Source organism: Trachypithecus francoisi, unplaced genomic scaffold (assembly GCF_009764315.1).
Source record: "Trachypithecus francoisi isolate TF-2019V2 unplaced genomic scaffold, Tfra_2.0 Lachesis_group3, whole genome shotgun sequence".
Taxonomy (NCBI): domain Eukaryota; kingdom Metazoa; phylum Chordata; class Mammalia; order Primates; family Cercopithecidae; genus Trachypithecus; species Trachypithecus francoisi.
In genome coordinates, this window is record NW_022681468.1 from 100,337,881 (window position 1) to 100,365,726 (window position 27,846).

Genomic DNA, 27,846 nt, shown 5'->3' on the forward strand with positions numbered 1-27,846 from the left:
CCAGTGAACCTGGGTGCCTTCAGAACTGGAGTTCCTGGGGTGGGTGCAGTGTGGGACTAGAGGAGGGGACCAGGGCTCTGCCAAGTGGGCATGAGGCCTCCTGCCTGAACACACTGCTTCCTGGTAGGCCACTGGTGTGTGCGCTCCAGGGATACCCTCGCTGCCCTCCCCTGTGTGGGGTCATCAAGAAGTGGGGGCGGGCCTTGCAGGCCAGTGTCCTGGTGATCTGGGAGGGTGACTTGCAGGCAGAGGCTTGGCTAGCTTGGGAAGGGCTGTAGGAAAAACCACCCTCTTCATTAAGGTGAACTTTCCCAAACTTTGGGAGCCCAGCTGTGCTCTGCAGGCAGGGGGTGCCTCTGAGCAGCAGGAGGTGAGGCCGCAGGGCTGCCAAGGGGAGGGCGTGGCTTTGCTGGAACCACATCAGGGAAATGCGTCTGGAAGTGGTTCCTTTCTGAGACCTGCCTTTGCTGGGTTCCTGGGCCTAGCAGGGTCTGAATAAAAGGCCCAGGCAGTGGTCTTCATAGGCACTGAGGATGGGGGACTCCCTTCCCCTGGGGTTCCCTTGGCCTACTGCTTCCTGTTTCAGAGCTCTCTTCTGTGGAGTGGTGTGGATTGGGTTTAGAGCCAAGTCTTTCTGGGTGCTTTCGAGCCTCAGGACTCCTGGGGGAGTTTCCTGCCCTGAACCCCTGTTCCAGCCTCCCCCCGGGATGAGCAGACAGTGGGAGAAGCATCACTGCTCTGGGATGGGTTGGCCACAGCCTTCTAAAAGTCCCCCTCCTGGGACCCTGGAGCGGAGTTCCCTCACTCCTGACCCCCTCCTTCCTTTCTCATCTTCTCTCCCTCAGCAGTGTCTTCCATTTGCCCAGCTTTTACCATCACCCCTACACATTGACTTTTTTTCTGCCCCACTGCAAGGCAGAGGGTGAGTGTTCCGATTCCACCTGCTGGCTATCCCTACCCCTGGCTGGCATGTTCAACTCGACTTACTGTAACAAAATGTGCTCTCCCTGCTGTCCATCCTCTCCCCTGTTGGGAACCTGCAGAGAAACCTACCTTGGCTCCCCTTTGCCTATCAAGTCTGGCATTCTTTTTAGTTGCTGTTTACCTGTTGATCACAGTTCGTTGTGCTCCAATTTGCCCCTGGCTATGTGTAACACACACACACACACACACACACACACACACACACACACACTCATGGGCCAGTTTGAGCTGTGTTTAGGAAGGGACTCTGGGCTCTGTGACCCTGTAACCCTTCGACCCTTCCCCCAGCCAAAGCTGAAGGACCTCAGTCTTTTCTGCTGAGGAAACATCGGGCTGTCCAGGCCAGGGCCCCCATTGGTCTGGACAGGAAAGAAAACACCCTGTCCAAACAGAGGCATCCTGAGTGGCTGCCTGGATGGCTGTGCTGATTAGCAGGATTCCAAAGGGAGGTCCACCTCTGTTGGAGGACCACTCAGAAGCCTGACTGCCCCTGTAGGCTGCAGAGGCATCCCACCCTGTGTCTCCCCTCCCAGCCAAGGCCACTCATTCAAGCCCCATGTCCTGGGGATAGCACCTGCTATGTGCCTGACAGTGAGTTAGGAATTTGGCCAGCGTTTCATGATGGCCAAACTCAGGGGCAGGAGGGTGTCAGCACCCCCTTGCTTTTTTTTTTTTTTTTTTGAGACAGAATTTAACTCTTGTTGCCCAGGCTGGAGCACAATGGCATGAACTTGGCTTACTGCAACCTCTGCCTCCTGGGTTCAAGCAATTCTTCTGCCTAAGCCTCCCAAGTAGCTGGGATTACAGGCATGTTCCACCACGCCCAGCTAATTTTGTATTTTTAGTAGAGATGGGGTTTCACCATGTTGCCCAGGCTGGTCTTGAACTCCTGACCTCAGGTGATCCACTGGCCTCTGCCTCCCAAAGTGCTGGGGTTACAGGCATGAGTCATTCACTGCACCCGGCCTCACTCCCTTGCTTTCTATTGGGTAAAAAAAGTAATACAGAAGTCTCACCCCTTCCACAACCAAAGGTGGGGAGCAGCATTAACCCCTAGCAGAATGCTGGACAGGGGCCCCCTGCTTATTCCCACTGTTTTTGGTATACCAGGCTTTCTCAGGGGATCCCCCCTCCCCAGACTCTCCTATTCCACCCCTACTTTCCTTTCCCAAGACGTGCGGGCCTCAATTCTTGCACACTCCCTTTGCGGTGGTTCCCAGCAAGTCTGGAGACCGCTGAAGTCTGCAGTAACTCCTCCCCTGGGGCCCAGCCCTTGGGAGGGAAAGATGTGCGTGTTCCTTTAAGGGGCTGGTCTGGCGGGAGCGCGGGGGTTTTTCTACTGCCGCTTCCTTTCTAGCCTTTTAAGTTCCCCGAAATCCGACTGCCGCCTTGGACCGGGGCAGCTCGCGGCCCCCGAGAGCTCTAGCAGTAGAGGAGCTGCCTGGGGACGGTACGTGGCTCAGGGGTCGCTGAGCTTCTGGGGCTGCGTGCGGGCCGGGTTCCTCTCTCCCCGCTTTGGGTGCCCTGTGGGTTCCCACACCTCCCGGGCAGGGTCGGGGGAAGGGGCAGGAGGCGTGGGCCGGGCACTGCGGAGGCCCGGGCTGAGATGGGCTGTGATCGCGGGCGAGGGGCGCCCGGGGCACAAGTGGGGAGGGAGCCGCGCGGGGGCGCGGGCAGACTCACGCCGGATCCTCGTGCCCACCGTGAGGGAGCAGAGCCCGAGCGGACCCCCTGGCCTCCGAGACCACCGTCCGCCTCCAGCCCCCTTCCTGCCAGGGGCCGCTTGGCTCTCTCCCCTGTCGTCTGTCCAGGGTCGGCTGCCTCCAGCGCCGTCCGCGGCGCCCCAGGCCCTGCCCCTGGGTATCTGTTGGATGCTCCGGGGGCCCCGGGAGCCCTGGGAGGGGCTGGGGGCAACCTGCGAGGAGGCTGGTGGACCTGAGTCTCTGGACCGCGGCTGGCCGGCTCTGGGCGCCCTGCGGCAAACGCAGCGGATGCCTATGGGTTCCAGACCTCGCTCACCGGGGTTCCTGCCCCAGGGACAGCGAGGCCAGAAGGGTAGGGAGGGTGGAGGGCAGAGCCCTGGGTGGGAGATGGAGACCCTCAGGGAGGAACGTAGGCTCGTGCGCAGCCAGGATGGAAACAGCACGGCACTTGGACCCAGTCCTGCCACCAGCTCGCTGGATGGCCACAGGCAGCCTGTGAACCTATTCCGACCTCGGTGTCCAGCGCTGACCCGCGGGAGTGCCTGTCCTCTCTGCAGCAGGGGGCGGCGATTGAGACAGGCCCTGGTTTCTCTCCCGCGACTCCACCTGGGCCAACGGGTTGGGAATGCTGGTAGGAAACACCTCTGGCTTTCATTCTCCTGGGGGCTGCAGGTTTCAAAGGCGCGAATCAAGCCTTATGCAAACAGTGACAAGGATGTCAAATTTCTCACTGGGAGCAGCGCTCGTGCAGACCTTGCGGGCGATGCTGCCCCCTTCTGGTACCTTGGGGACTTGTACTCACGGACGGCCCAGTGCGGGCATTCCCCTGGCGAGGAGGTGCCACCCACCCTCCCTCCAAGTCCAGGCTTACTGTTCTTGGTGGAGGGGTCCCTAGGCTAGAGGCGCCTGGGAAAAGCAACGGGCTGGCCATCAGGAAAACTGAATTTTCTCTAAGTTCGAGATATTTGACAAAGATAACGCCTTAGGTAGTTCACTGACCTTCACACTCTTGGCCTCAGTTTCCTCAACTGTGAAGAGGAGGCAGTGGTGACCACTTTGTCTCATAGGCAGTGAGAGAAGAGAAAGAGCCACTGAGATGGTGTAAGACTTCACTGTATGAACTGCTCACAAGTGTGGTAATAGGTCATATTTTCCCAGTGCTTGCTCCTTATCCCCAAGCATGAAGCAGTATTTTCAGTGCTTTGCAGCTATTCTCTCCCTTAATCTTCACGAAAGTGTTTTCTGGTTGGTATTGTCGTGACCCCTCCCCGCTTTTTTTTGAGATGGAGTTTTGCTCTTGTTGCCCAGGCTGGAGTGCAATGGCTCAATGTCAGCTCACTGCAACCTCCGCCTCCCGGGTTCAAGCGATTCTCCTGCCTCAGCCTCTCGAGTAGCTGGGACTACAAGCGCCCACCACCACACTCGGCTAATTTTTGTATTTTTAGTAGAGATGGGGTTTCACGTGTTGGCCAGGCTAGTCTTGAACTCTTGACCTCAAGTGATCCACCCACCTCGGCCTCCCAAAGTGCAGGGATTACAGGCGTGATCCACCGTGCCTGGCTTGTGACCCTCATTTTAAAGATGAAGAAACTGAGGCTCAGAGAGGTGCAGCGACTTGTCCAATGACAGTGTTAGTAAGTGGGTGGAGCCAGAACTGAATGCAGGCAGCCAATCTGCTTCTAGAGCCTGAAGTCTTTGCCATGTTCATTTGTTGAGCACCTGCTACATGCCAGGGACTAGCTATCATACATCTTACATCTTCTATAATTGTCACCACAGCCCATTACGTTCCTTTTTTTTTTTTTTTTTTTGAGATGGAGTCTTACTCTGTCAGCCAGGCTGGAGTGCAGTGGTGTGGTCTTAGCTCACTGCAACTTCCAACTTCCGCCTCCTGGGTTCAAACAATTCTCCTGCCTTAGCCACACCAGTAGCTGGGATTACAGGCATCTGCCACCACACCTAGCTGAGTTTTGTATTTTTAGTAGAGACAGGGGTTTCACTGTGTTGGCCAGGCCAGTCTTGAACTCCTGACCTCAGGTGATCCACCCCCTCAGCTTCCCAAAATGCTCTAGGATTACAGGTGTGAGCCACCGCACCCGGCCTTAAGTTCCTTTTTTTACAGATGAGGAAATAGAGGCACAGAGAGGTGAACTTGCTGGAAGTCACTCAGCAGGATGCAGTGTGTCCAGCTTCAATACCGAGCCCAGGTCTGAGTGCCCAGGCAGGACTCCAGAAGATTTGGGGAGCTATTCACTGCCAAGGTGACTGGGCTGGACTTGGTCTTGGGCCTTCCAGCTGGTGGCACCTCTGTGGTGGTCCTGAGGAGCTGGTGGCTGGATAGCCATGGTAGGGGAGTGGAGGTTGTCCATCCCTCCCCTCAGTGGTAGTGGTCAAGGATGGTCAGAGATGGACCTGGGGCAAGGCAGCAACCAAGTGGCAATTGCCACTCTCGACTCCCACCCAGGACTCTGTCCCGTGCACTGACCTTAGCATTCAAGGCTGTGCTTGTCCTCAGCCCCTGAGTTCCCCTTTAGTCTTCTCTGGAGAGAGGAAATTTTCTGTTCAGAGAGGTCAAATGACTTTCCCAGGGTCACCCAGCTAGCAGGTGGCAGAGCTAAGACCCAAACTCAATGAGTTTAACTTGAAACCTTGGGTGTGTGTGCTGCTTGTCTCTCAGAGAGGACTGGAAAATGGCCAGCTTCCTCCTGGCCTGTCGTTCTTGGGCACATGGCTGATCTTTTCTTAAAATTCCTTTTGTTTTTCTTTTCTTTTTTTTTTTGAGATGCAGTTTCACTCTGTCGCCTAGGCTGGAGTGCAGTGGCATGATGTCGGCTCACTGCAACCTCCGCCTCCCAGGTTCAAGTAATTCTCCTGCCTCAGCCTCCAGAGTAGCTGGGATTCCAGGCACCCACCACCACACCCAGCTATTTTTTGTATTTTTAGTAGAGACGGGGTTTCGCCATGTTGGCCAGGCTGGTCTCAAGCTCCTGACCTCAGGTGATCTACCCTCCTTGGCCTCCAAAGTGCTGGGATAACAGGCATAAGCCACTGCACCTGGCCAATTCCTTTTAATTTTCTTGACATCCCCCTCAATGTGAGGTTACATTACTGCTGAGTTAGCATCCAACAAAGAGAGGTGTTGACCAGATCACAACCCTCCACTTGAAGTGATAAACCAGAGAGCAAGCAAAGCTGGGTGCCCCACAGGAGAGAGGCCAGAAGTGATGGAGATAACCCAGGTTCCTTTTAGCTTGGAAAGGAGGAGCCAGGAGGGGGACATGCAGTTCATTGGCAGTCAGAAAACATCCAGAATGATCCTTTGAGTAAAGCAGATTCATGCCAGTCCTCTGCTGAGACTCTTCAATGTCTTTCTTTCTTAGAATAAATAAATGCCAAGGCACTACATCATGGGGCCTCTGGCCGTGACTTAGACATCATTTCCTGCCACCCTCCCTCTTGTCCCTAGGGCTGTAGTCTTACTGACCTCTGAGCCATTCCTGCCACAGGCCTTTGCATTTGCTGTTCCCTCTCCCTGGAATGCCCCTTCTCCCAGGATTTTCCAGGTTTGTGTCTTCATTGTATATCGGGGGGCCCTCCTGACCCTCCCTGTCCAAAAGGTACCCCTTCTCCTACTTCCTCTTTTCTCTATCACCTGCATCACTCTCACATTACATATATCACACATTGTGGGTTTGTTTTTTTCTTTTTTGTTTGTTTACCCTCCAGAGGTGATGGCCTACTGTGAACTTTCCTTTTGTTCCTGGGTATAATCCCTGACTTTTAGCATCGCACCAGTTTAGATGGGCCATATCTTCCTGCACTCCTTGCAGGACTAAGGAGGTTCCCAAACATTGTGGAGTTAACAGTACCAAGGGTGGCAGGGTGTTCCAGGGTCTGGGGGTGATAGAATTGGGGTTGAGAATTTCTATGGGGTTCAGGGCAAGCAAATTGATGCTGAAGCAATGACCATCAAGCTATGGGATCCCCTCAGTGGAGGTCCAAGATGTAGAATGTGTTCTAAAGCTTCTGAGTCCCAAAGGTCCTCAGCCAGTTGAATAGATCAAATAGGAGAAGGGAGGTCAAAATACCTAAGAGACATTATCTTTTGCCTTTATGGGCTAACTCCATAGGAGAATTTAGCATAAGAAAAGAGGGTTTAAGTCACTGGAAATGTGTGTGAGTCACCCTGGAAGAGCTGCCACTGCCAATTGCATCACATGGAGGGATTGGAGACTGTAACCAGAAAAGATAGAAAAGAGCCCTTCCCCCTTCCACGCAGGCAGCTATCCCCATTCACTCCTTGGCCTTCAGGTAACACCAGAGAGTGGCCCTGGCCAGTTGGCTTCCGTTACTAAGGACCTACTAGGAAATGGCCACTCAAAGATTGAAAAAGAAAAAAAGGAAAAGGACTCAGGTCCCTCACCCCAACTGGGCGGCGGTGACCAGGCGCTTCCACAGGGAAACCTTTCAATTTCACCAGAGAGTGGCCCCGGCCAGAAACCTACAGCTGCCTCTGTGCACAGGCACTGTCCACTGAGAGTCCTGAATTGGAAAGGGAAAAAGAGAGAGAGAGAGATTGAAAAAAACAAACAAACAAACAAAAAAACAAGCCAGGGTTGCCTTGTATGGAGCAGAGAGGAAAAGGGAAAAAGAGAAAAAATAAATCCCAAACTTTGGGCTTACCTCCTGGCTGGCTCGTTAACATACGTTCCCAGTGGAGGGTCTTGACTACAAGTCATCCAGGTTCTTGGTGTTTTGAACAAAGAACTGGACAAAACGCACAAACAAAGCAACAAAAGAATGAAGCAACAGAAGCACAGATTTACTGAAACGAAAGTACACCCCGCAGAGTGGGAGTGGGCTCCACCATGCAGCTCAAGAGCCTGCGCATTGTGTTTATTGTCTTCTGTTAGAATGTAAACTCCATGAGGACGTCTCTTTTGCCTAGAATGGTGGCTGGCACACGATAGATACATGATAAATATGTGTTGAATGAATGAGACCAAGTCCCAGCTCCTTTATCTGCCTGGGTAAACTTAGGCAAGCATCTTAGCATTTCGGAACCTCAGTTTCCTTGTCTGTACGATGGGGATAATAATTCTGACACTGGGAGGCCCACAGAGACTCGTGTCCATGGAAGTGCGCTGACAAGTAGAAGGCAGTCTTTAAATATGACAGATTGGGCTGGGCATAGTGGCTCACACCTGTAATCCCAGCACTTTGGGAGGCTGAGACATGTGAATCACTTGAGGTCAGGAGTTCGAGACCAGCCTGGCCAACATGGCGAAACCCCATCTCTACTAAAAATACAAAAAAAAAAAAAAAAAAATTAGCTGGGCATGGAGGTGGGCACCTGTAATCCCAGCTACCCAGGAAGCTGAGGCAGGAGAATCACTTGAACCTGGGAGACTGAGGTTGCAGTGAGCTGAGATCACAACACTGCCCTCCAGCCTGGGTGACTGAGAGTCCATCTCAAAAAAATATGTATTTAATAAATAAATAAATAAATAAAAATTTATGACAGACTGTTATGGGATTGGCTGACAAGGACTGAACAGAGTTCTGCCTGTACCATCTCCTGGCCCTGTGATCTTTGGATAGTTGCTTCATGTCTCTGTGGCTCTATTCACTTGTGGATTAAATGGGGAGAAAAAAATTATCCTTGCCAACCGTGGGGAGCTCTTAGGAGGATCTTGGGAGCTGCTGGATGTGGAAGCCCTTTAAAACCCAGGGAGCAAGTGTGGTGCCAGGCTGAAGGTTGTGAGGGTGTGCTGGGGTTTCTGAGGCTGGGAAGGGGTGCCTCAGAGGCTCAAGTGCTGAGCTCACCAGAGGACAGCAGAAGGTGCTACAGTGTGTTCTGCCTCCGTGCATGTTTCTGAACTGAGACTCATCTCATCCATGATTGGTGAGAATGATGGAGGAACAATGTCAGTATAACATGGAATTGAGTTGGTTCTCATCCATGATTGGTGAGAATGATAGAGGAACAATGTCAGTTTAACATGGAATTGCATTGGTTCAGTAGTGATTTTTCCCAACCCGTGAATGTCTGGAGATTTTTCGTAATTAAATATGAAGCCTTAGCAATGTGTGAGTTCCTTAACATAAATAGTGACAGTCTTGCAGAAAGTGCCGTTCTTTAGTATGCATCCAGAAGTCTCTCGCCATCCTAACTCTTTTTTTGTTGTTGTTTATTTATTTATTTTGAGACGGAGTCTTGCTCTGTCACTCAGGCTAGAAGTGCAGTGGCGCAATCTCAGCTCACTACAACCTCCACCTCCCCTGTTCAAGCCATTCTCCTGCCTCAGCTTCCTGAGTAGCTGGGATTACAGGTGCCTGCCGCTGTGCCCAGCTAATTTTTGTATTTTTAGTAGAGACAGGGTTTCGCCACGTTGGCCAGGCTGTTTTTGAACTCCTGACTTCAGGTGATCCACCTGCTTCAGCCTCCTAAAGTGCTGGGATTATAGGCATGAGCCACCACACCCAGCCGCAATCCTAACTCTTGCTGTTCACGCTCCAAACTCAGGAACCAAATAGATTTGGGTAACACAGCATCCCTTCCTACCCCACATTTCCAAAATCTAAATATCCAAACTCTCACCATCCCAACCGAAGGATGCAATAGCTATGGTGAAGGAGGAATGCTGGCATGGTTGGCTTAGCTGCTTAACAGAACTAAAAGTTTACTGATAAAACTAGGAATATGATGAAATTGCAAAAACATATCCCTGTGTTAAAAAAAAAAAATGGAAGAAGATGACTTCACCTTGGGTCAGATTTTAATTTTGGTAAATCTGGTTTCTATCAAAACCAAAGCCTCTGAGGACTTACATCTCGAAGGAGGAAGCACTTGTCCCAGTGGTGAAAGCTGCAAGGGGCTGATGGAGGCATCAGTGGGGTGCAGATGTCAGTGGAGTGTTAACGGTGCTAGTTTTTTTTTTTTTTTTTAAATTCAGATTGTTCTTATTTTGTCAGCTCTCTGATTACAAAGTTACATGTTTTGAGCAGTCTGTCCTGACTTTATTTCCCTGTAACTCTATTTTTTAATGCATGATTTTGCAAAAATGCACCTTTTTTTTTTCCCAAAGCTACTAATGTCACTTAGTGGCAGAAACCGCTGCATTTGTTTACCCTTAGGAAGCCCTTTCTCACTGGGGAGCATTTGTGCTAGACGAGCCGCTGTAAGAGGCTGGAAACATTATAAGCAGCAGCTGGGATCCCCTCTGCTCAAAGAGACTCTAGCTGCGCAGGGACAGCGGGGAGCCCGGGACATCAAGCTAAACATCAAGTCTTGGCCCTACTTCCCTCCTGGTTCCAGGTGTGGAGCCTGAAGAAAGGGAGAGGAAATGAACTCTTACAAGGTTTGCTTTGGGCCACTGGGCTGTGTGTGCCACACAATCACCTCCCTGAATTTGGCATTGTGGTTCCAGGCTTTGGGGCTGGAGTGGGTTCGAATCCTAGCTCTGCCACTTCCTAGCTGGATGACCTTGGGCATATGATTAGTCTCTCTGTGCCTTGGTTTTTCCATCTGCAAAATGGGAACACTTATAAGCTCACATCTCGGGGTAGTGGTAAGGATTAAATGAGAGAGACCAGGTATAGTGGCTCATGCCTGTAATAACAGCACTTTGGGACCAGGTATAGTGGCTCATGCCTGTAATAACAGCACTTTGGGAGGTGGAGGCGGGCAGAACGATTAAGCCCAGGAGTTCGAGACCAGCCAGGGCAACATGGTGAAATCCCATCTCTACTAGAAATACAAAGAATTAGCTGGGTGTGGTGGCGCACACCTGTAATCCCAGCTACATGGGAGACTAAGGCAGGAGAATCGTTTGAACCCAGGAGGTGGAGGTTGCAGTGAGCCGAGATCGCACCACTGCACTCCATCCTGGGCGACAGAGTGAGACTTGACCTCAAAACAAAAACAAAGATAAAATAAATGAGAGAGTAAGTGCTCAGCTGTTAATACTTTTATGCTGATCATAGTAATGCTGTGGCGTGTGTATTTGTTAGGATAGGTGAGGTTAAGCTATGTTGACAAAGAGATGCAGGCCGGGCGTGGTGGCTCACGCCTGTAATCCCAGCACTTTGGGAGACTGAGGTGGGCAGATCACCTGAGGTCAGGAGTTCAAGACCAGCTTGGCCAGCATGGCGAAACCCCATTTCTACTAAAAAAAAAAAAAAAAAAAAATTACAAAAATTAGCCAGGTGTGGTGGCAGGTGCCTGTAATCCCAGCTACTCAGGAGGCTGAGGCAGGGAGAATTGCTTGAATCTGGGAGTGGAGGTTGCAGTGAGCCGAAATTGCGCCATTGCACTCCAGCCTGGGTGACAGAGCGAGACTTTGTCTCAAAAAAAAAAAAAAAAAAAAAAGACACAAAAAGTGGTGGCTTAAATACTATAGGACTCTGTTTCTCTCTCATGGGACAGTGCAAGTGGAGGAGATCCAGGGCTGATGGGCAGCTCTGCCATTCAATCTGTGGTTTCTATCTCTGACTCTTAGCTGGCTACTGTGGTTTCCAGAAGCTTGAGGGAAAGAATACCAGGGAAAGGCATCTGTAATTGTTTTAACTGCCAGACCTGGATGTGGCACATGTTATTTCTGCTTGCTGCCATTGACCAGAACTGAGTCACATAGCTCTCCTAGCTGCGAGAGAGGCTGGAAATGCAGTCTTCAGCTGAGCGGCCATACACCCATCTATACCTGTTACTTTCGGAGAAAACTAGAATGCACTGGTGAGAAATATACCAGGGTGAGTTTTATGATCTCCATTTCATAACCGAGGAAACTTGCCCAGAATCTCGCAGTGAATAAGTAGTAGAGGTGGGATTTGAACTCCGATCTTCCAGTTCCCAAACTCTGTACCAGGTTGCCCCATTGTGCTTAGGCCTCCCAGTTCTCTATTGCCAAGGGGCCTTACAGGTGTCAACAGGGGAATGAATTCCTCTTGGACAAGAAGCGGGGCCTCAGAGTTGTTGGTGTCCTGGCTGCAGTGCACAGCATAGATGGCACGTCTGGGCCTCGGGATTTCTGTGAAGATGTCTAAGAGAATGGTGGATTCTGCCTCTCAACTTTCTTTACATCCATTCTCTCCAGCAAGCGCTCCTAACTGTTCTGGAAACAAGAATGTTAACTTCACAATCCCATCACTCTAACAAGCCAATGCCCTGCCTGCCCGCCCGCCCGCCTGCCTGCCTGCCTGCCTGCCTGCCTTCCGTCCTCCCTCCCTCCCTCCCTCCTTCCCTCCTTCCCTCCTTTCCTTCTTTCCCTCCTTCTGTTCTCCCTTCCGTCCTCCCTTCCTCTTTCTTTTAATCGTTTCCTGATCTTCTGGGTCCTGTACACAGGCATTCACAAGACCACATGGTTGCAGTCATAGCAGAGGCAATTGTATGTTCTGCTTTGTCTATTTTAACTCACACCCTAAGCATTCTTCCACGTTGCTACATGATAATCATAGTTATGTTTGCAGCTGCCTGCTGTCATTCTGGTCTTGCTGCCCCCAGGTCCACCTTCCACTCAGTCCCTGCAGGGAAGTATCTTAAGATGTGAGTCTGATCCTGTGACTTCTCTGCTTAAAGCCATAGGCTTCTGGCCAGGTATGGTGGCTCATGCCTATAATCCCAGCACTTTGGGAGGCCGAAGTGGGTGGATCACTTGAGGCCAGGAGTTTGAGACCAGCCTGGCCAACATGGCGAAACCCCGTTTCTACAAAAAATATAAAAATTAGTGGGGCATGTTGGTGCGTACCTATAATCCCAGCTACTCGGGAGGCTGAGGAACGAGAATCACTTGAACCCAGGAGACGGAGGTTGCAGTGAGCTGGGATCTTGCCACTGCACTCCAGCTTGGACGACAGTGAGATTCTATCTTAAAAAAAAAAATAAAAATAGGATATGCTTCTGGGCCTGACACCCAAGGCGTGCAGACACTGGCCCTGGTGACCCCCTTACCTCCTCTCCCCCATGGCAGCCAGGGTATTTGCAGGAAGCAGAATCCAGCCCAGATGATTCCAATGAAGAAACTTTAATGGAGGAATGACTTCTAGAGAGCAGGGTAAAGGGACCCAACAAGGAAGCTGGGGATGCAGAGACCAGCAGCAGCAGACACTGTGTGGCAGAGGCACTGGGGTGGCAAGGGAGCCGGGAAACAATGCCCGGTCTTCCTTCTCTTCCCTCTCTGCCATCTTCTCTGAGTGCCTCCCATTGGCTCTATCCCACCAGAAGCCAGAGGGCTGGGGAACTGAGACAAGTGACCCACAGGGACCAATACATGTCAGAGAAGGACAGACGATGGACCTGGTGGGTGTGTGGGACAAATGAAGGAACCCCTGTACACCCCCAGCACACCCAGGATCAGGACTCTTGCTGGCATCTGCACCTTTGTAGTGGCAGTGCCCTACTGGATAAACCTGTCAGTTCTTCTCCACCTGGCAAACTCCTGTACCTTCAGTCTCATTTGGACATTCGTGTTTCTGTACCTCCATCTTGGTACTCACCACACAGCAATCGAGACTGCCTGCCCATGACTCTGCCCCCTCCCTGGACCAAGCTCCTTCAAGGAGTGACCCCATCTTTTAATTGTTGAGAGTGTGCAGTAAATGGTAGGTGAGCAGGGCTAGGGTGACATGAGTGAGGCAGTAGCCCTCAGTGTGAGGTTTAAGCCAGGGAGGAAGGGGGTTTGCTAAAAATCTTAGTAATCAAGACATAATATTTTAATGCAATATTAAAAAAAATCAAATCATCAAACTACAGCCCATGGGTGGGCTACTTCTTTTATTTGAGTGCTCACCCAAACTGGAATAGCTCCCCAAGACCTCTAGCATGGTGTTCAAAAATTATTTTTGAGTTGGGCTTAGTGGCTCATGCCTATAATCCCAGCACTTTGGGAGGCCAAGAAGGGTGGATCACCTGAGGTCAGGAGTTCGAGACCAGCCTGGCCAACATGGGGAAACCCTGTCTCTACTAAAAATATAAAAATTAGCCGGGCATGTTAGCACGCGCCTGTAATCTCAGCTACTCAGGAGGCTGAGGCATGAGAATCACTTGAACCCAGGAGGTAGAGGTTGCAGTGAGCTGAGATTGTGTCACTGCACTCCAACCTGGGTGACAGAACAAGACTTTTTCTCAAAAAAAAAAAAAAAAAAAAATTATTTTTGACCTTACTCGGTGTGGTGGCTCACACCTGTAATCCCAGCACTTTAGGAGCCGAGGTGGGTGGATCTCTTGAGGCCAGGAGTTTGAGACCAGCCTGGCTAACACGGTGAAACCCTGTCTCTACTAAAAAATTCAAAAAATTAGCCGGGTGTGGTGGTGGGTTCCTGTAGTCCCAGCTACTCGGGAGGCTGAGGCAAGAGAATAGGGTGAACCTGGAAGGCGGAGCTTCCCCTGCACTCAAGCCTGGGTGACAGAGTGAGACTTCATCTCAAAAAAAAAAAAAAAAAAAAAAATTAGCTGGGCATGGTGGCTTACACCTGTGATCCCAGCTATGTGGGAGGCTGAGGCACAAGAACCACTTGAACCCGGGAGGCAGAGGTTGCCGTGAGCTGAGATCGCGCCATTGCACTCCACTCTGGCCACAGAGTGAGACCCTTTCTCAAAAAAACAAAAAACAGGCCGGGCGCGGTGGCTCAAGCCTGTAATCCCAGCACTTTGGGAGGCCGAGACGGGCGAATCACAAGGTCAGGAGATCGAGACCACCCTGGCTAATATGGTGAAACCCCGTCTCTACTAAAGAATACAAAAACTAGCCGGGCGACGAGGCGGGCGCCTGTAGTCCCAGCTACTTGGGAGGCGGAGGCAGGAGAATGGCGTAAACCTGGGAGGTGGAGCTTGCAGTGAGCTGAGATCCGGCCACCGCACTCCAGCCTGGGCGACAGAGCCAGACTCCGTCTCAAAAAAAAAAACAAAGACAAAAACAAAAAACAGGCTGGGCGCGGTGGCTCACGCATGTAATCCCAGCACTTTGGGAGGCCAAGGCAGGTGCATTAGGAGATCGACACTATCCTGGCTAAGGCAGTGAAACCCCGTCTCTACTAAAAATACAAAAAGTTAGCTGGTTGTGGTGGTGGGCGCCTGTAGTCCCAGCTACTCGGGAGGCTGAGGCAGGAGAATCTCTGGAACCCAGGAGGCGGAGGTTGCAGTGAGCCGAGATCACACCACTGTACTCCAGCCTGGGCGACAGAGCAAGACTCTATCTCAAAAAAAAAAAAAAAAAAAAAAGCAGGGCTCATCTTTGCTTAACATACCATCGATGCACCCTGATATTTTCTGTTCTAGTTTAGCTTATTTGGTGTCATTTAAAAATGCTGCTCATAACCTTTCTTTGTTTGTTTGTTTGTTTGTTTCTTTTTTTTTTTTTTGAGACAGAGTTTCACTCTTGTTGCCCAGTCTGGAGTGCAATGGCGTGATCTTGGCTCACCGCAATCTCTGCCTTCTGGGTTCAAGCGATTCTCCTGCCTCAGCCTCCCAAGTAGCTGAGGATTACAGGCATGTGCCACCACACCGGGCTAATTTTGTATTTTTAGTAGAGATGGGGTTTCTCTATTGACCAGGCTGGTCTTGAACTCCCGACCTCAGGTGATCTGCCTGCCTCAGCCTCCCAAAGTGCTGGGATTACAGGCCTGAGCCACCATGCCCGGCCTGCTCATAACCTTTCAAATTCAAACCTCTGGCTTGAAAAACATTGAGCCTGTCGTATCGTCCTGCTTAATTTTCTCTGTTGTCTTTTAGCTGCCTGTTACTTCCTTCTTATAATTTGTCTCTTTGCTGATCTCCCATCTTGCCTTCGGGGTGCAGTTCCCTGAAAGCAGGAACCTCATCTAGCTTGTCACTGCTGTCTTCTCAGCTCCGGGAACAGCATCTGGCACACAGGTGGCAGGTGTCCTGCAGTGAACTGTTGAGCAAACGAGTGAATGGTGTTGGAGTAGAGGGGATGCGGGCCCTCAAAGCTGGGCTTTTCTAATTGCCTTGTTTTCCTCCCCTTCCCAGTTTGCCCTGGGGCCCCAGCCTGGCCCGGGTTGCCCTGGCATGAGGAGATGGGCCTGCTGCTCCTGGTCCCATTGCTCCTGCTGCCCGGCTCCTATGGACTGCCCTTCTACAATGGCTTCTACTACTCCAACAGCGCCAACGACCAGAACCCAGGCAACGGTCATGGCAAAGGTAGGCAACATCCTCCACCTAGCTCTTTGCTCCCTTGGGTGACCTAGATCTCCCTGGCTCTTGCTGTGATCTGTGGGTTCCAGGCTGGGACAGGGACATGCCAGCAGGGCCCTTGTAGTGGACCAGCTTGCTTCGCAGACAGAGGAAGGGGTGATTTCGTTTCCTTGTGTTTGCCAGCCCCCTAGGCATGGGGCCCAATTCACTTAGGCTTTTTACTTTCCCTAAAAGTCTTGCCAATTGTTCAGGGTCCAGCTTAAATGTGTCCTCCCCTGGTCCCCCCGGTGGAAAGGGGACTTCGGGTCAAATAGATGTGAGTTTGAATCTTCTTTTGTTTTGTTTTTGAGATAGAGTCTCACTCTGTTGCCAAGGCTGGAGTGTAGTGGCGCGATCTCGGCTCACAGCAACCTCCGCCTCCCAGGTTCAAGCGATTCTCCTGCCTCAGTCTCCCAAGTAACTGGGATTACAGGCATGTGCCACCACCCCGGCTAATTTTTGTCTTTTTAGTAGAGACAGGGTTTCGCCATGTTGTCCAGGCTGGTCTTGAACTCCTGACCTCAGATGATCCACCCACCTCAACTTCCCAAATTGCTGGGATTACAGGCATGAGCCACCATGCCTGGCCCGAGTTTCAGTCTTATAATTCTACCTCTTACTAGCTGTGTGGCCTTGGGCAGGGAACTTTTTAAAGTAGCAGTTATTGTGCACCCATCATGGGTTGGGCGTGCTTCTAGATATTTTGCATATGTTGTCTCTTATAATCACAAAAGCCCTGACGTAGGCAAGGGTGAAAATACACTTTTTTTTTTTTTTTTTTTTTTGACGGAGTCTCACTTTGTCATCCAGGCTGGAGTGCAGTGGCACAATCTTGGCTCACTGCAGCCTCCGCCTCCCAGGTTCAAGCGATTCTTCTGCCTCAGCCTCCTGAGCAGCTGGGATTACAGGCATCTGCCACCACACCCAGCTAATTTTTGTACTTTTAGTAGAGACGGGGGTTTTGCCATGTTGGCCAGGCTGGTCCTGAACTCTTGACCTCAGGTGATCCACCCGCCTCAGTCTCCCAAAGTGCTGGGATTACCGGCGTGAGCTAACAAGCCCTGCCGAAAATACACATTTTTAACCACTAGTGCAGCATGGGTGCTGACCAGGCTGAATTGATGCTGCCTGCCCTCACAGCCTGAAAGTAGATTCTGTTATCATCTGTTCTTGTAGATGAGCAAACTGAGGCTCAGAGAGTTAATCCAATTGTCCAGGTCACACAGCTATTAAAAAGACAAGCTGAGGGCTGGGTGCGGTGGCTCATGCCTATAATCCCAGCAATTTGGGAAGCTGAGGTGGGCAAATCACTTGAGGTCAGGAGTTCGAGGCCAGCCTGGCCAACATACCAAAACCTACTAAAAAATACAAAAAATTGGCCAGGTGCAGTGGTTCATGCCTGTAATCTCAGCACTTTGGGAGGCCGAGGCGGGCGGATCACGAGGTCAAGAGATTGAGACCATTCTGACCAACTTGGTGAAACCCTGTCTCTACTAAAAATACAAAAGTAGCCGGGCATGGTGGCAGGTGCCTTTAATCTCAGCTACTCAGGAGGCTGAGGCAGGAGAATGGCGTGAACCCAGGAGGTGGAGGTTGCAGTGAGCTAAGATTGCGCCACTGCACTTCAGCCTGAACGACAAACTGAGACTATCTCAAAAACAAAACAAAACAAAAAAAACCCCAAAAACTTAGCCGGGTGTGGTGGTGTGCACCTGTAATCCCAACTACTTGGGAGGCTGAGGCATGAGAATAGCTTGAACCTGGGAGGAGGAGGTTGCAGTAAGCTGAGATCACGCCGCTGCACTCCAGCCTGGGTGACAGAGCGAGACTCTGCCTCAACAACAACAACAACAAAAAACTTGTTCCACTTGTTTGTGGAAGGAACGAACCAGATTGCTGGTCTCAGTAATACCCAGCACCTGCCATGAAGAGCTCACAGCCTGGTTCAGAGATGACACATGAACTTGCAAGCACAGGGCTGGGTGTTTCTCACCTTTCCCTCTGCCTTTGAGTAGATGATTGTGCCTGCAGAGAAAATTTCCCCCTTTTATTAGTCTCCTAGGTCAGCTGTAACAAATTAACACAAACTTGGTGGCTTGAAACAACAGAAATGTATTCTCTCACTGCTTTAGGCACCAGAAATCCAACATTAGTTTCACTGTGCAGAAATTGAGGTGTGGATAGGACTGTGCCTCCTCGGGGCTCTTGGAAAGAATCTGTTCTTGCCTTGCCTCTTTCAGTTCTGGTGGCTGCTGGCATTCCTTGCCTGTAGCTGCCTCACTCCAATTTCTGCCTCCATGGCTACTTGGCCTTCTCCTCTTTTATGTGGAAATCTCCCTCTGCCTCCCTCTAAACAGGTACTTGCGTATTTGCATTTAGGGCCCATCTGGAAAATTCAGGATACCCTCCCCATCTCAACATCCTTAGTTTAACCTCATCTGCAAAGTCCATTTTGCCACATGAGGTAATTTTCACAAGTTCTAGGGATTAGGATTTAGGGTATTTTGGGAGGCCATTATTTAGCCTACCACACCCTTTTCCTTCAAAATTTATTTTGTTGTACAAGCACTACTTTGTTTGTTTATTTATTTATTTATTTATTTTTGAGACAGAGTCTTGCTCTGTCACCCAGGCTGGAGTGCAGTGGCATGATCTTGGCTCACTGCAAGCTCCGCCTTCTGGGTTCATGCCATTCTCCTGCCTCAGCCTCCCAAGTGGCTGGGACTACAGGCGTCCACCACCACGCCCAGCTAATTTTTTCTATTTTTAGTAGAGATGGGGTTTCACTGTGTTAACCAGGATGGTCTCAATCTCCTGACCTCGTGATCTGCCCGCCTCAGCCTCCCAGAGTGCTGGGATTACAGGCGTGAGTGACTGTGCCAGGCCTACAAGCACTACTTTATTGAGATTTGTGGAATTTAAAAAACTTAAACTTCCTGCCCATAGTTTCACCACACTACCAGGCCGACATTTACTTTTTCTCTCTCCCTTTTGTCCCTGAATATGTAAGCAAAGTCATATATAATCCCCCCACCCAGGGGAACCACTGCTGACTTTTTAGGTATCTCTTTCCTCTTTCTAGCCTTTCCTTTTTTTTTTTTTTTTTTTTTTTTTGAGACGGAGTCTCGCTCTGCCGCCCAGGCTGGAGTGCAGTGGCCGGGTCTCAGCTCACTGCAAGCTCCGCCTCCTGGGTTTACGCCATTCTCCTGCCTCAGCCTCCGAGCAGCTGGGACTACAGGCGCCCGCCACGTCGCCCGGCTAGTTTTTTTTGTATTTTTAGTAGAGACGGGGTTTCACCATGTTAGCCAGGATGGTCTCGATCTCCTGACCTCGTGATCCGCCCGTCTCGGCCTCCCAAGTGCTGGGATTACAGGCTTGAGCCACCGCGCCCGGCCTTTTTTTTTTTTTTTGAGATAGGGTCTCACTCTGTCACCCAGGCTGGAGTGCAGTGGTGTGATCTCTGCCTCCTGGGCTCAAGAGATCCTTCCACTTTAGCCTCCTGAGTTAGCTGAGGCTACAGACGTGTACCACCGTGCCCAGCTAATTTTTGTTTTTGTTTTTTTTTTTTTTTGAGACAGAGTCTCGCTCTGTCGCCCAGGCTGGAGTGCAGTGGCCGGATCTCAGCTCACTGTAAGCTCCACCTCCCGGGTTCCCGCTGTTCTCCTGCCTCAGCCTCCCGAGTAGCTGGGACTACAGGTGCCCGTCACCACGCCCGGCTAGTTTTTTGTATTTTTTTTTAGTAGAGACGGGGTTTCACCGTGTTAGCCAGGATAGTCTCGATCTCCTGACCTCGTGATCCACCCGTCTCGGCCTCCCAAAGTGCTGGGATTACAGGCTTGAGCCACCGCGCCCGGCCTAATTTTTGTATTTTTAGTAGAGATGGGGCTTCACCATGTTGGCCAGGCTAGTCTCGAACTCCTGGCCTCAAGTGATCTGCCTGCCTCAGCCTCCCAAAGTGCTAGGATTACAGGCGTGAGCCACCACACATGGCCGAGGCTTTCCTTTATGATTTAGAAAACTTTCTTCCAACAAAAATCAGCTCATGTCATACATGTGATTTTGTAGTCTCCCTTATCACCTCATAGAATATAAATAATTTTCTAAGTCAACGAATGAATGTACATCTACCAGATTATTTTACATGGCTGTATAGTATTTTTATCATATGGATGTACATTTTCATTTTATTCAGGTTAAAGCTTCAAAGGTAGCTTTACTCGAGAGTTGGGAAGAACCAAGGAAGTGGCCCCTAAATGATCGCCCTGCTTCATATCTATTGGACACTTTCTGTGTGCCAGGCCTGCCTTACCTAATTTCAACCTTATCACAGCCCTCTGTAGGGACTGTAATTAACCCATTCTACAAATGAGGAAGCTGAGGCTTGAATTCCCTGGATTACACAGCTGGGAAAAGGTGGAACCAAGATGCAAGCCTGGATTGCCTGACTCCAAACCTCTGTACCTACTGCCTCTGCAGAGCAGGACAGCTCTAACCTGAATGAGCCTGAGAGTCCTCTGGAGGCTGGACCCCATTCCCAGAGTCTCTGATGCACTGGGACCCAACAACGTGCATTTCTGACAAATTCCTGGTGATGCTAATGCTACTGACCCGAGGGCCACACTTGGAGGCCTCTACATATGGCAATCATTCACCTTAGGTATAGCTCTATAGCTCTTTTTCAGCATGATTCCTCTACAGTGAACCTCCCGTCTCCTGCTTACCCATGAGGCTGTCCCCTTGCCTCCACCTTTTTAATTAATGGAGTTGTTTTTATTTTGTTTTCAGCAACAGAGTCTTGCTGTCTCACCCAGTCTGGAACGCAGTGGTGCGATCATGACTCACTGCAGCCTCGACCCCCTGGGCTGAAGCAATACTTCCACTTCAGCCTCCCAAGTAGCTGGGACCACAGGCACACGCCACCATACTCAGCTAGTTACAATTTTTTTTTTTTTGTAGAGACAGGATCTCGCTGTGTTGCCCAAGCTGGTCTCAAACTCCTGGGCTGAAGCGATCCTCCTGTCTTGGCCTCTCAAAGTGTTGGGATTACAGGCGTGAACCACCATGCCTGGCCCCTGTCCCCCACCTTGAGTAAATCAAGCATGTCTTGAAGTCTAGACCCAAGAGAATGAATCAGTGAGGTCCCAATAGGGGCTCTCCAGTTAAAGAAGAGGCAGCCTTAGCCTGTGAACTTGATTCTTTTGTTGCATGTTGAGGTCTGTGTGTATTTGTAACTCGGAGCCCTGAGCATAGTCTCCTTTAGAAGTTCTGCCCTTAGCTCACTAGGCTGCTCGGTATCTGGGAAGAGTTATGGCAGACAGCTGGACCAGAGAGTAAAGCTGGGGCTGTGCTGTCCTCTGGCCAGTGTGGTGGAGAAGGAAACTCTGAGGGATTCCTATCAGGGCCGCTTGTCCTGGCCATATACTTCATGTGGGATAGCTCTTGTTGCCTGCTCCATTGGTTAGATTTTGATATATAACAAACCACCCAAAACTTAGTGACTTGTTTAAGATGACAGCCGTTTTTTTGACTCATGATTCTGTGGGTCAGCACTTTGGAGTGGGCTCCATTTCTTCAGGTCTTGCAGTTGGGTCTTGCAGATGTGCCTGCCCGTGGTGGGCAGGTCAGCAGGGGGCTGGTTGCTGTAGGATGGCCTCAGCTGGGGTGCTCTGTCTCTGTTCTGTGTAGTCTCTCATCCTCTAGCAGGCAAGCCTGGCCATGTGCTCATGGTGGCTGGCAAAGTCCTAAGAAAAAGAGTGGAAGCAGCAAGGCCCTCTGGGGCCTATGCTCAGAACAGGCATGATGAATAGTCACTTCCAAGGCATTCAGTTGGCAAAGCCAGCACAGATTCAAGGGGTGGGGGAATAAATGTCATCTGTTGATGGAAGGATATGCAAAGTCACACTGCGGAGCATGTGGATCCAGGGAGGGGTGGAGCATGGTGGCCATTTTTGCAATCGGAGCCTGGAGAAGCCGCGGATGAGGGGGTGAGGTGGCCCTTGCAGGGGTACGGATGTGCTGCAGCAGGTCTCATCTGCACCCTATCTCTCCCCCAAGACCTCCTCAATGGAGTGAAGCTGGTGGTGGAGACACCCGAGGAGACTCTGTTCACCTACCAAGGGGCCAGTGTGATCCTGCCCTGCCGCTACCACTACCAGCCGGCCCTGGGCTCCCCAAGGCGCGTGCGCATCAAATGGTGGAAGCTGTCGGAGAACGGGGCCCCAGAGAAGGACGTGCTGGTGGCCATCGGGCTGAGGCACCGCTCCTTTGGGGACTACCAAGGCCGCGTGCACTTGCGGCAGGAGAAGGAGCATGATGTCTCGCTGGAGATCCAGGATCTGCGACTGGAGGACTATGGGCGTTACCGCTGTGAGGTCATTGATGGGCTGGAGGATGAAAGCGGTCTGGTGGAGCTGGAGCTGCGGGGTGAGACCCTGAGGGGGACTAGGTGACACTGGGACCTGAGAGCAGAGGGGAGAGACCAGAGAAAAATTCCAGATCTCTGTGCTTTAGACATTTAAAAGTACTTAATTCTCAAAACAACCCACAGGGAAGCTACTGTTATCATCCCCATTTTACAGGTGAGGAAACTGAGACACAGAGAGGTCAAGTAACTTACCTAAGATCACACAGCTTGTAAATGACAGAGCTGGGGTCTGAACCCAAGCACCCAGCATCTAGAATCTGTTCCCCTCTACCTGCTCTCATTCACATCCCATTCAGAGAGAGGAAAACTAGAGCTGGCCCCACAGCTTATTAGAGATAGAGCTGAGATTTAAGCAAGGTTAGCGGGTAACACAAGTGAATGAGGCAGCCCAGTGTGAGATAATGGGAGGGGAATGGTGGGAACTGGGCACAATCCTGAGCCCTTGTCCTGTCCCCAGGGAGCTCCCACCCTACTCAGGCCCAGTTGATGATGCCATGCCAGAATGCAGGCCCCACTCTGCCAAATTTTCTGGCCTGACAAGATAAGCTTATATTTTTATGTGAGATCTCCTGATTTTTATGTAAAAACCTCCTTTTAAAAACAAAAAACAAAAAACAAAACCAACCAAACCAAAAAAAACCCCAAAAAACAAAAAACAAAAACCCAATGCTGTCCAAACCAGCCACACCCTGCAAGCCAGATCTTGTATGTGAGGTCCGTATTTGATCTTTAATTTGTATTTACCTTCTCTGTCTCTAGGATGGGGCTGTGTGTCCTCATCTCTCTCCCACATGTTAAGGGCAGTTTGGGCATAGAGGAAGGTGACCTGCCCCAGCCCATCCCAGCTGTGACATCTGGGTAAATGTCTCATCCCCCTTAGAACCCTGGGCCTCTCAGGTGTAAAATGGGGTATCACAATCTTTCCTCCTTTACCTCCCAAGGAGGTAATGAGGATAACATGTACATCCTTAAAATGCATTCTCCGTCTTTGCCACAAGTGTCCACTTGGCTTACATGGTGGCTCAGAGGGGCCACATTCCTCATTCCTGAACTTGGGGTGGCAGTGGAGTTGGGGAAAACCTGCAAGAGTCATTGGTCTGGGGTCTGCAGGGGCAGCCTAGAGAAACAGGGAGCCCTCACCGCATTCCTGGGGCTGCAAGGGCTAGGAATTTGGGGTGGAACCAGGCATGAAACAGTCCCCCTGCAAACACATGTGGAGGCTGCAAGCTGATTGTCAGAGCCCATGGGCTTCTCTGCCACCCAACCTGGCTTTGCCCAGGTGCCTGGCTTCCTGCCCTGATGAGATTGGAGGTTTGGGGCTCAGGCTATTCCCAGGTCCTTGGCCACAAGGAGGAGATTCCAAAGACTCTGGGTAAACAACAGCAGTCAAGTGGTGTCCTTCCCAGACTCCTAGGGTCACCTCTACTCCTTAAGGTTTCATTGACTTGGTAGAGATTGCATCTCAGAAATTTAAAAACTTTTTATTAGAATAAAATTTCAAACATGAACATATCTTTTGAGGAAAGCCTGTGGCCCCCATCAGACCCTGGCCGCAAGGAGAGAAACTGCCTGCCCCAGGACCTCCCTGCCTTTGAGCCTTCTTTATGGAAAGGCCCTTCCCCACCCCTCTCCCCATGCCCTCTAGGGCCTCTCCTTCTCCTGAAAATCATCTGCCACACGTGGAAAGTTCCTTGCATTTTCCTAGGAAATTTCCACATTAATAATAACATACACTATCAGGTCCCAGCTAATGAGTGGGGAGCTGGGAGTCAAACCTGGCCCCTAGAGCCCAAAGTCCGGGCTTGTCACAGCCTTGTGTATCAGGTATCGTTTCCCTTCTATTGTTGGGGTCATTAATTGACTAATTAATTACCTTAACTCATGGATGTCTTCTGAGTACTGCTGTGAATGAGCTGAGTCCCAGGAGAGAGGCAGCAACGGACAGGAGGTCAGAGGTTAGCTGAGTTTTTCTGAGGGACAATGTATGTGTGTGTGTGTTGCAGGGAGCACATGTCCCAGTGAAGGTGGGAGGAGAGTGGGGTGTCCAGCCAGCTGGGCCCCTGGCCACCCCCTAAGCTCCTCTTTCCTCCCCCCACAGGTGTGGTCTTTCCTTACCAGTCCCCCAACGGGCGCTATCAGCTCAACTTCCATGAGGGCCAGCAGGTCTGTGCTGAGCAGGGTGCGGTGGTTGCCTCCTTTGAGCAGCTCTTCCGGGCCTGGGAGGAGGGCCTGGACTGGTGCAACGCGGGCTGGCTGCAGGACGCCACGGTGCAGTACCCCATCATGCTGCCCCGGCAGCCCTGCGGTGGCCCGGGCCTGGCACCTGGCGTGCGAAGCTACGGCCCCCGCCACCGCCGCCTGCACCGCTATGATGTATTCTGCTTCGCCACTGCCCTCAAGGGTGAGTGGAATGGCCAAGCCCAGGCCTGCGGGTTTGGTGGCCATCTAGGACCTGTGGGAGGGCAGCTTCTGGGGAGCTCTGGCCCCCTCTGCTGGCTCTGCTGGCACTGCCACCTGGAGGTCAAGAGCACCAGGCACGCTTGAAGCAGCGTCTGGTTGAGTTTCGAATGTTTTGCTGCTGCTGCTGCTTTATGCTGATCATTGGTTTCTTCATTCATCAAATATTTACTGAGTGCCTACCATATGCTGGAGCCTAGACTAGACTCCAGGGAATCACAGATAAATAAAACACAGCCTGTCTTCACAAAGCAGCTCATTTCACAGGAAGATGAGCAAGTAAAAACCGAAACTGGTTCAGTGTCATATGCCAAGCCCTTGGAAAAGTATCTGACACATAGTAGGTGTTCAGTAAATGACCGAATGGGTGAGAAACGCTGACTGGTCCAGCCTAGGTGGGGTGTCCACCCAGGGTGCAAATAGGGAAGGGTGGTGGGGGAGTGCAGACACGACTGGAGGGACCCAGGTTCTATGGCAGGTGGGACGGAGCTTTCTGGGAGAGGGTGAAGATTAGGAAGTGTTCTCTGCAGATGCCTGCAGTATGGTAGCTCCCTGGGCTCAGATGGGTCTTTGGGGCTGGCATCTCTGCAGGCCCCGCTGTGCTCTCTGGCTGCCCCCTGTGCTGTCCGGCACTCATGCCGCCTTTTCCCCAGGGCGGGTGTACTACCTGGAGCACCCTGAGAAGCTGACACTGACAGAGGCAAGGGAGGCCTGCCAGGAAGATGATGCCACAATCGCCAAGGTGGGACAGCTCTTTGCCGCCTGGAAGTTCCATGGCCTGGACCGCTGCGACGCTGGCTGGCTGGCAGATGGCAGCGTCCGCTACCCTGTGGTTCACCCGCATCCCAACTGTGGGCCCCCGGAGCCTGGGGTCCGAAGCTTTGGCTTCCCTGACCCACAGAGCCGCTTGTACGGTGTTTACTGCTACCGCCAGCACTAGGACGTAGGGCCCTCCCCTGCCGCATTCTCTCACTGGCTGTGTATTTATTGAGTGGTTCGTTTTCCCTTGTGGGTTGGAGCCATTTTAACTGTTTTCATACTTCTCAATTTAAATTTTCTTTAAACACTTTTTTACTATTTTTTTTGTAAAGCAAACAGAACCCAATGCCTCCCTTTGCTCTTGGACGCCCCACTCCAGAAATCCTGCCTGCTCCCCTGGGCCATTTGTGGTTTTTGGGCTTCTGGAAGGTTCCCCACCATCTAGGCTGGTCTCCCTCCCTTAAGGAGGTTGGTGCCCAGAGCGGGCGGTGGCGTGTCCAGAATGCCACTGGGAGTCAGGGCACGGTGGGCACAGTTCTCCCTGCCCCTCAGCCTAGGGGAAGAGAAGGGCCTCGGGGGCCTCCGGAGCTGGGCTTTGGGCCTCTCCTGCCCACCTCTGCTTCTCTGTGAAGCTGCTGACCCCAGTCTGCCCACTGAGGGGCTAGGGCTGGAAGCCAGTTCTAGGCTTCCAGGTGAAATATGAGGGAAGGGAGAAATTCCCCTCTCCATTCCCCTCCCCCTCTTGGTTCCAAAGAATCTGTTTTGTTGTCATTTGTTTCTCATTTTTCCCTGTGTGGGGAGAGGCTCTCGGGTGTGTGTACTTTCTTTGGACAATAAATGGTGCTATGACTGCCTTCCGCCATCCCCAGTCCTTTTCTGTGTTTCCATCTCATTTGGTCTCAGGGCGCAGGCCCCTGCCTGGTGGGTGTGATGGGGGCACTTCTAGCCCAGGCTTCGTAGGTTGGCTGGGTCAGGTCCCTGGGGTGAACAGGGAACTCTGTGGACTGGTTCTAGCCTTGCCTGCTCAATGGTTCACCTGGTCCTGGGTGCTGGCCTAGTGGCAGAGGACCTGGCTTGTGTCTTCACCATCCCCACCCCTTGGCAGTGTGTCTGTCTCTGTGAGGCCCAGCAGAAGAGTCAGACGTGCCTCTCAGAAGACAGAGGAAGCTGTGGCCCTCCAGAGGACCTCAGAGGCCAGGGATCTAGGGGCCAGTGCTCCGTATGCCTCACCCTTTGCCACCCACTCCCACCCTCGCCTCAGGGAACTTGTTGCCTTGCGCAGGAACGCCTCTGCCACTCACCAACCAGTTATTCAATCAGTTCTTCCCTTAGCTCAGTGCTCCTCATAGTGTGGTTCATAGCATCAGCATCACTGGGATCTTGTTAGAAGTGCAAATTCCTGGGTCCCACCAGAGACCTGCTGAGTCAGAAAGTCTGGGGTGTGGAGCTACACCCTCTGTCGTCACTAAGCCCTTCAGGTGATTCTGATGCATGCTTAAGTTTGAAAACCACTGACAGTTGCACCACCAACTAATCAGTTCATTAATAGTTAGTTAAGTAATGATTGAGTGCCTACTATGTGACCAGTGCTGTACACTCTACTTTGGCCCACTGTTCTTTCTAGAGGTAGAGGTACAAGTATATATCTACGAACAAACAACTGTACACACGCCCACGCCTGAAAAGATACCAGGACCCAGGAACTCACACTGGCATGCACGAACCAACACACACACACACATTCACAAAGGCTCAATGGCATGTCCAGCGACTGTGATGAGGGAGGCATCTGAGGAGGTGGCACTGGTAGAAGGACACTGCCTGGCATGCATGTGCAGACTCAACTCTCAAGGTTTGTTGGGGGAATCCGTAAGCAATTGGAATTGTTTTCATTGCTATTCTACAGTGTACTTTTTCTGAGACAAAGTCTTGCTCTGTTGCCCAGGCTGGAGTGCAGTGATGCAAATCTTGGCTTACAGCTCACTGCAACCTCCACCTCCCAGGTTCAAGCAATTCTCCTGCCTCAGCCTCCTGAGTAGCTGGGATTACAGGTGCATGCCGCCATGCCTGGCCAATTTTTGTATTTTTTCAGTAGAGACAGGGGTTCACCATGTTGGCCAGGCTGGTCTTGAACTTCTGACCTTGTGATTCACCATCCTTGGCCTCCCAGTAGTGCTGGGATTCCAGGCGTGAGCCACTGTGCCTGGCCTCTGTAGCGTACTTAAGGGCAGAATGCCCAGACCTTTTTGCTAGTAGCTGGCTAGCAGTTTACCCTGCAAATGTGTAAGCAAGATTCACTGTTCCCAGACTGTCTGCAGTTTGTTTTTCCC

The 27,846-nt window shown here is 51.4% G+C and overlaps 1 protein-coding gene across 1 annotated transcript; it reads left to right on the forward strand.

Annotated features, from left to right (window-relative positions):
- The first annotated feature begins 2,271 nt into the window (after window positions 1-2,271).
- On the forward strand, window positions 2,272-26,378 carry HAPLN3 (hyaluronan and proteoglycan link protein 3). Its single transcript, XM_033189075.1, has 5 exons — window positions 2,272-2,434; window positions 15,673-15,843; window positions 21,931-22,299; window positions 24,399-24,701; window positions 25,411-26,378. Exons 2-5 carry the CDS (start codon window positions 15,720-15,722, stop codon window positions 25,695-25,697), a joined length of 1,083 nt encoding a protein of 360 aa, XP_033044966.1. The 5' UTR covers window positions 2,272-2,434; window positions 15,673-15,719; the 3' UTR covers window positions 25,698-26,378.
- The last annotated feature ends 1,468 nt before the right edge of the window (window positions 26,379-27,846 follow it).